The following is an 8,742-nucleotide window of genomic DNA, read 5'->3' on the forward strand; positions in this document are numbered from 1 at the left end:
AGTTGTGTGTTTGTTGTGTATTTTATGTATGTGTGTTATGTGTATGTTGTTTGTGTGTATGTTACGAGTTTTGTATGTGTAGTGTGTGTTATGAGTTATGTGTGTATTGTGTATATTATGTGTATGCACGTTATGAGTTGTGTGTGATATATATATGTGTGTTGTGTATGTTATGTGTGTATGTGTAGTGTGTATTGTGTGTGTTTTGTGCGTGTGTGTGTGTGTGTTGTGTGTGTTATGAGTTCTGTGTGTATGTGTGTGTGTGTGTTATGAATTATGTGTATGTGTGTATGTGTTGTGTGTGTAGTGTGTGTATTATTAGTTGTGTATGTTATGTGTGCATGTGTTGTGTGTAGTTTGTTGTTAGGAGTTATGTGTGTATGTTATGTGTTATGAGTTATGTGTGTGATATGTATGTTGTGTATGTTATATGTATGTTTGTGTTGTGTATGTTGTTTGTGTGTTGTGTGTTGTTTGTATGTGTGTAAGTGTTATGAGTTGTGTGTGGTATATGTGCATGTGTATTGTGTATGTTTATGTGTGTGTATTGTTTGTGTGTGTGTTGTGTGTGCGATGTGTGTGATGTGCGTCGTTTGTGTTGTTATGAGCTGTGTACATGTGTGTATTGAGTATGTGTTTTGTGTATGTTATGTGTGTGTAGTGTATGTTGTTTGTATATGTGTTATGAGTTATGTGTGTATGTGTTTTGTTGAGTATATTATGTGCGTTGTGTATGTTATGAGTTGTGTGTGTTGTGTGTTGTTATGAGTTGTGTATGTATATATTGTATATATTATGTGTGTGTGTGTTGAGTATATTATGTGTGTTGTGTATGTTATGAGTTGTGTGTGTTGTGTGTTGTTATGAGTTGTGTATGTATATATTGTATATATTATGTGTGTGTGTGTGTGTGTTATATGTGTATGTGTATTGTGTTTGTGTTATGTTGTGTGTGTGTGTGTGTTATATGTATGTGTATTGTGTTTATGTTATGTTGTGTGTGTATGTATTGTGTGTTGTTATGTTTGTGTGTGTAGTGTGTTGTTATAAGTTGTGTGTGTAGTATATGTGTTATTATAAGTTATGTGCATATGTTATTTGTGTATAGTGTGTGTTATATATGTTGTATATGTTTGTGTGTATGCTATGTGTGTGTAGTGTGTGTTTGTTATGAGTTATGTGTGTATGTGTATGTGTGTGCTATTAAGGAATTGCAATAACGTTTTCACTCAAATTTTTGTTCAGGATCTTTGTGATCCGAGTTGGGATGAGTGAGGTATTTATAGGCCCCAAGTGACTTAAAAAATGAAGTCAAAAAAGGTCTCATCATGGATTCTCGAGATATTGGCGGTACTACTGTCAATTCTAGGCGGTAATTGACACCCCTGCACTGGTGGTACCATTGCCTAGTCTGAGCGATACTACCACTTGATAGAGCCTCAGAGATTGAGCTCTATCGGTACCACCGCCTAACAACATTAACTGCCAATGGTACCACCGCCTAGTCTAGGTAGTACCACCATCTAGATCGCTTGGGGCATCGAGTCTCAAGCGGTTCCACTGCTTACCTTGGTGGTGTCATCGCTTGATGTGGCTCTAAGTGGACCATCTATCCGGCCCAAATCAGCCCTGATTCGAGCTCAATTGGCCTTTAATTGAGTTAGTAGGATTACTCCCCAAACTAATTCAAATTGACACATAACTACTATAATTATATGCTTTAAAACATAGAATAACATACAACATACTATACCATAACCACAATTGGATGAGCAACAATGAATTAACAGCTACAAAGACCATCAAAAGGAACTACTTGGACAAAGTATGTGTGCCCACTGCAAAATATACTTGCTGGCAAAAGACCCAGCTTAAGGGTCCCATCATAAGCATGAAAAAGTCCACTTTCTCCTTCAAGTGATGGTCCTAAAACTTGGTGGACAAATCATTAAAGCTAGTCTGGTCCCATTTCAGGTCATCACTTAAAAAGTATATCTTTCCACTCCTTAGCTAGCCTTTTTGCAGCATCAGTGGGACGCCAATGAAATATTCCAATATTATAGGCAGTAGTTACTATAAACAATAGAAGGGGAAAATATTAATTAACGATCCTAAAACTATCAAAGTCAAATTTTGATTAAATAAAATTTTAAAGAACGTTAAGAAAGGGTTAAGGAAAGAAATGAAAGTGCAGATGCTGTGTATTAACCTCATTTTGGCTTGCACCTTGCGTGCCACCAAGACAAGTGCCATTTTGCCACAACATGTGTCAGCCATGTGGACATATGCAAACTTAAACACCAAGTTTTCTACAGTCTAGTTTATAGGCTCCTTCATAGAACCTGACATCAGCAACATTGTTTGATATCTTTGAACAACCATTATCACTAACAATTAAAAAGTAACTAAGATGATGTATTTGATAATACTAACTAAGATTCACTCGATTGTGAAATGAGTCATAAACAGAATGTCAGTTTTATTACTTATGCCCAATTATAAAGGACCTACCGAGTAGTTTATCGAGATAATTTTTGCTACAGGAAAGAAGATTATGTGTAAAAATTTGTGTACATGATAAGGTCAAACATTTTAGATACTAGTACAAGTAATGGTACCCATACCAGAATCTTATTATATCAGTACAACTTGGCATATTAAAAAAAATCAAGAATGTTTAATATATCTGTACCAGCTAGTGTGGTTATTACTTATTATTAAGATTCGTTGACGTTAGTAGAAAATACCATTCTGCCAGACTTACAAACTGTCATCAGTTGTTGTTGGTCTAATCTGATCGCTTGATGTTAACATGGAAGTGGGTTCTGTTCCAAGCAAAAACGGTCTAATCTGATCGCTTGCTTCAGGAAAACGAGCAAAATATGGAAGTGGGTTCTGTTCCAAGCAAAAACATATACTAAATCATTTATAATATGAAACAAGAAAAAACAGTAAAGAATGCTTTGAGTGAACTATCCAATTCAACAGATATAATTCAAGGACGGGTTGGGCCAAGAAAATCAACAAAAGAAATTTGCTTATATCCTGGTAAGTCCGAGGAAAGATTTAACTCTTGCAAAGCTTGATAAACATTGAGAGAATTTCATTCTTACTCTAACTGCATTACATACAAGAACAAGAATTGACCAAAAGATAGAGCTTGGGCTTTGGAAAGCCAGTTTTCCTGATACTGACGTGTAATTCCATTTAAAATCATCTTGCATCCTCAAGAGGAATCCAACATTCCAAACTAGAACTCGTGTATTGCACTAATTATTTTTAATCTAAAATTACGATTTACATTATTAAGAACACTTATTAAAGTGTGCATTTGGAGGAGACCTACCATGCTACAAGAAGCTTTTGTGACGTAGCAAGGTGCACAATCCATAGTATTTTCTACGTTCATATGTTCATCCATATCCTTACTCCGTCACTTCTTTTCACTCAATTGAAGATTTAAAGGCACGATATCCTAATTTTTTTGTTATATCAAGATTGGTCTAAACCCTCTAGGTTATCTTAAAAGGAAATGTACATATACATAGTAATTTGAAGTTTCCATCAAACATATTCCATACACATTTCAAGTTATTTCTAACTTTGTCAATTTAAATTATGTTTATATCATAAAATAGTCAGAATTGGCCTGGGTGATGCTAATTTCTCGTAGCATGGTAAAATTTTCGAGTTTCCAAAAATTAGCTACCATAAATTTGGAAATGGCAACCATATTTAAATCATGTCTCCAGTAACAATTAATATATGAAAAGTCTGTAATATAGGAAAGATAAGTATAGATTAAACATGTAGGTCTTATATATGGTTTGATCCCCAGAACACACATACAGTCTCCAAGGTATAAAACTTCACGTGTGCAGGAACATTTGCTTATATTAGGTTACAGAAGGTTATATTGATGAAACTATTATAAGTTGTGCTAGGTGCTACATACAAGAAGGTACAAGAGAACATCTGTAAGTTCAGATAACAAAGACAGACATCAAGATCTAAACTTTAGCATAACCAGAATAAGTAAAACATGAACTATTGATGAGATCCAAGAAAGGTTATAATGTTGTGACATTCTACACCTATGGACTATCAGATCAAAAATAACAGAATTGAAACTGGTGTATACCTTTAACCAAACCATATCTGTATCACACATTAGTAACTCATAACCAAAAGGTAGGAGAGCATTTATCAACAATACTTTTTCCCTTCCCATTTTGTGAAATTTGGCAGATCCCCACCCAACATCTACTGTTACCATTTTGCTGCCCATGTCAAAAACAGGAATCCCTTTCCAATACAAAGCCTCCAATAATTTGGTATCCATAGCACCTATATCCAAAAAGAGAACTCAGATAAGTGTTTTGTGAACTTTTTGTACATATGAATCTAATGTTGCTTAAGAGGTGCTTGACTTACCAACAAGAATGTTAAAAATATTAAGATCCGTTAGGTGTTTGACCCAATTCAAGATAAAGTCCAGGAATGCATGGTTCCCAAATGTCACAATGATGATATTATCTTTTGCACGGTGCTTCACCATCTCCTTGGTTAGTAGAAACGACTTCATATCAGGCATTTTACTATCAACAGGCACATCCCATATGGCTCTTGTGAACATGTCCGAAGGCTCTCTTTGCAGCCTTGGTGTTCCGGTTACTGTCAAAAAAAAAAAAAGCTTCTTAGGTTTACTCAGATTGCTACTGAAAAGGTATAAGAATTCAAAATTAGTATGTTAAGACAAATCTAATAAGAGCCTAACATCTAATTACAGCATAGCTCCTCTTCAGCGTTTCTTTAGTATGTTAAGACAAATCTAATAAGAGCCTAACATCTAATTACAGCATAGCTCCTCTTCAGCCTTTCTTTAGTATGTTAAGACAAATCTAATAAGAGCCTAACATAGAATGGTGAAAATCTAAGTAGAGGTAGAAATTATTATTAATAATCAAAGCAGAGGTAGCAGAAATTATTAATTTTGTACTAATTTAATCAAGTCCTTGTCATTGTAAATTAACAACATATATTTATCCAAGTGAAGCTTTATTGATCATAATAGCATCTAAGCCCCATTGAATAAGCAAAAAAATGCCAAACTGTAGAGCATTCACTCTTTAGAGTGATGCTTAGCAACAACAGAGACATTTCAGGGGACGTGATTTCTTATTGAGTATGTATTCAATCAAGCCACTGAAGATCCATTCATGGGTTCGCAGAAATCTATGCTTGTATTTCAACAGTATTTATTACAGAAAAGGTAGAAATAACTAAACGACCTTTTACTAACATATTACATGCCCTACAGACTTTCATCTTCGGTATTGCGGAACAAATCTATGAGAGCAGAACCAAGACTATCCTAATCTTGCGGAACAAAGATACACAGCATCGAAACAATAAGACTGATTGAAGAAGAAAAAGAAGAAGAATTTGACCGGATACCTTTCGGCGACGGGAAGTATTTTTCGTTTCCTCCATCGCCGGCGCCGGCTGCAGGTGAGGAAGTATAGACCGAGGAGAGAATCACAAAAGTACAGAAGATAATACCAGCAACAATCGTGGCATAGATCGCCAAAAACAGTGGATTGCACGTCGCCATTAGAAGGAAGAATGCGATCAGACGACTGAAAGAGTGTTCGGCGGAAGAGCCGTTCACGAACCCTTTAACAGCCGGCGAACCCTTTAACAGCCGGCAAACAGCCGGCGAACCCTTTAACAGCCGGCAACCCTTCAGCCGAGCGAGAAGCCCTGCGAAGGGATTATTTATATTGAATTTAATAATATCTAGCATCTCAATTTTTAAATATAAAAATTTATATTTATTATAAAAATAAAATTAAATAATTTTATTTATCTTAACATTATTAATTATAAATTTATATATTATAAAAATTTATTATAAAATTAAAAATTTAAATTTAAATTTTGTTTATCCTAAAAATAAAATTAAAAAATTTTTGCTAAAAATAAAATATAATTTTATCCTTAAAAAATAAATTTACCATTAAAAAATAAAAAATAATTTTGTTTATTCTAAAAATAAAATTATATCCTCAAAATAAAATATAATTTTATCCTTAAAAAATAAATTAAAAAATTTTGTTTAAAATAATTTCACAAGCCCTCTTGTAATTTTCGTTGTAATTTGAGTTGTGTGTGTGTGTGCTGTTTATTATATGTGTAGTAGGTGTTGTATGTGATATATGTGTGTGTTGTTTGTGTGATGTGTGTGTGTTGTATTGTGTTGTGTGTTGTTTGTTATATATATATATATATATATTGTATGTGTAGTAGGTGTTGTAATTTGAGTTGTGTGTGTTATGAGTTGTATATGTGTATGTGTGTTGTTTGTGTGATGTGTGTGTGTTGTATTGTGTTGTGTTGTGTGTGTGTGTGTGTGTGTGTTATGCGTGTGAGTGTTGTGTGTGTTATGCATGTGAGTGTTGTGTGTGTTATAAGTTCTATGTGTTTGTTGTGTGGTGTGTTGTGTATGAGTGTAGGTGTATATTTTGTGTGTGTGAGTGTTGTGTATTGTTTGATGTGTGTGTTGTGTTCATATATATGTGTATGTGTTGTGTGTTGTGTATGTATGTGTATTATGTATGTGTCTTTGTGTGTTATATATGTGGTGTGTTATTTTTTATCCTCCCCTAGCCTGACGTCGGTCAGAGGCTTTTATACTACTTATGCGAGGATCGGCTATACACGGGTTTGGCACGACAATCGATCCCGAGTGGAGAGGTGGTACCTTCGTACGGTTGTCGTCCCGGAATACGCGGAACGGTGCCAGGCGACGCGCCGTCCTGAGCCTTCCGAGACGGGACGTACCGACGGGTGCCTCGGCATGGCTTCTGTCTTGGTGTGTGAAAGTCCTCCCTCAAGCTGATGTGGCAAGGACGCGAGTGGTGATATGGCTAGAGTCGAAAATATGTATTATCATATTCCGCTATAAATCCTGCGTATCCAGAGAAACTTCATCGAAGACATGGAATCAGAAGTCTAAGGAATACAACGAGATCCGGTATGGATGCCTTCTTTCAAGTATAGTCAACCACATGAGACAAAGACGTGTTAGTAGATCTAAAAAGACAAACGAAACTCATGCACCTATGAACAACCATTAGAATGCCATTTGGTTTTAACATTTTTAAAATATTTCCAAATACAACCGTCTTAGCATGCGATATAGTTTGAGAAAATAATCTTGCAAGTTACCAATTATAACCTAAAGTGTGTGAAAATTTTGGGAAGGTCTAGGCGAGAATGTCGTAACTTTCTTGCAATGATTCAATGAAGCTTTCTCTGTTTCAAAAAAGATAAATGTCTGAAAATACAATAAGTCACACATAATTTACGAAACACTGTAACTAAATACAAATTACAGATGTGACTCACCCACCCTCACTCCCTAGATATGTACCACAGTCATCAGTCATCACACTGGTCATGACTAGTGATGTGAACTAAAGAGGTCTAATAAATCATCATGATCATACTAATCCTTATCATGATAAATACTAGAAAATGCAATAAGTTGGATAAGTCTCTCTTGGCACTTGATAGGAAGCTAGACATGTTGAACCTGGCTTAGTTTACCTAAAACACCCAAAACCCAACTCCACTTAGTTCGGAGACCTAAACTTTTGATCGAGATATGACACTAAAATAAATTTTGACATCTAATAATAAAAAGACTTATATAGATGCAGAAAGTTACATTCTGGGCCAACCCAGACGTTTGTCCTAGATCTAAAATATAAAAAAGGAAAAAATTGTATGTAATAGTAAACCTTGAGTTGAATAAAAAGAGTGCTTCAAGATGAGGTTTGAGAAGAAACATCAAATAATAAACTCATGTTGAAAGGAGAGTGATGGTAAAATAAGTTAGCATTCATGATTTGTCTACTTGAGAAATTACATTATATGATAAAATCATCCAAAAACATAAACCTTTATTATAGATCTAAAATATGGTAGGAGAGTGATGGTAAAATGTGTGTTGTGTGTATTGTGAGTGTGTTTGTGTTGTATGTGTGTGTGTTATTTGGTGTTGTGTTTTGTTTGTTATGTATATATGTGTTGTGTGTATATATGTGCTGTGAGTTTGTTTGTGTGTATATGTTGTATGTGTTATATATATATCCGATAGAACAACTTAAAAGATAAAAAAGTATCGCTAATTTTTTCAAGCTTGTTGCAAGTTCAAAGTATTATTTGTACAAATAAGAATCCCCTTCTGATTTCTTCTTCATATATATAGATACAGGATCTATGAGACAATTACTTAGAAGTACAATATAAAAACCAATACAATAAAGGAAGACAACATAAGAGCTTAAGCTAGCCCTCACATGTCAACCATATAAAAACCAATACAATAAAGGAATATAACAGTAAAAGTATTCATATATCTCTCCCAACTCAGCAAAAACAGAAGCATCAATAGATATTCATCCAAAATTACTCTTTTAAGAGTATAAGGAAGATCTAAATAGATCTCCCCTCTTAGACACAATATCCTTTACATGAATCCATCTAATATTACTACAAATTGCCTCTACCTCAGAAAAGGAAGATTTATTAGTAGGATGTAATGATCAATGAATGATAGTATATATACAAAGAGTGGAAGAGGGAGTGAGAAAGAAAAACAAAACATAAGACGTTAAAAACCTCTATCTGTTTAAAATATGCATATCGTCCCAAAAGTGCCACATTGAGTTGTCA

At 34.5% G+C, this 8,742-nt stretch overlaps 1 protein-coding gene across 1 annotated transcript; it reads right to left on the bottom strand.

Annotated features, from left to right (window-relative positions):
- Nucleotides 1-2,742: 2,742 nt before the first annotated feature.
- Nucleotides 2,743-5,806, bottom strand: LOC135671410 (arabinosyltransferase XEG113-like). The gene is made up of 4 exons (XM_065179514.1): nt 5,458-5,806; nt 4,435-4,674; nt 4,142-4,347; nt 2,743-2,895 (listed from the first exon to the last, which is right to left on the bottom strand). Exons 1-4 carry the CDS (start codon nt 5,804-5,806, stop codon nt 2,761-2,763), a joined length of 930 nt encoding a protein of 309 aa, XP_065035586.1. The 3' UTR covers nt 2,743-2,760.
- Between the last annotated feature and the right edge of the window lie 2,936 nt (nt 5,807-8,742).

Source organism: Musa acuminata, unplaced genomic scaffold, assembly GCF_036884655.1.
Source record: "Musa acuminata AAA Group cultivar baxijiao unplaced genomic scaffold, Cavendish_Baxijiao_AAA HiC_scaffold_1139, whole genome shotgun sequence".
Classification (NCBI taxonomy): Eukaryota; Viridiplantae; Streptophyta; class Magnoliopsida; order Zingiberales; family Musaceae; genus Musa; species Musa acuminata.

Bases quoted from the DNA above. Each gene is read 5' to 3' on its own strand.
- LOC135671410 (XM_065179514.1), bottom strand. From the start codon at position 5,806: ATGCTAGATATTATTAAATTCAATATAAATAATCCCTTCGCAGGGCTT. The intron at 4,675-5,457 runs GTATCCGGTCAA...TTTTTTTGACAG, and splicing joins ATACTTCCCGTCGCCGAAAG to TAACCGGAACACCAAGGCTG. The intron at 4,348-4,434 runs GTAAGTCAAGCA...TTTTGGATATAG, and splicing joins TATTTTTAACATTCTTGTTG to GTGCTATGGATACCAAATTA.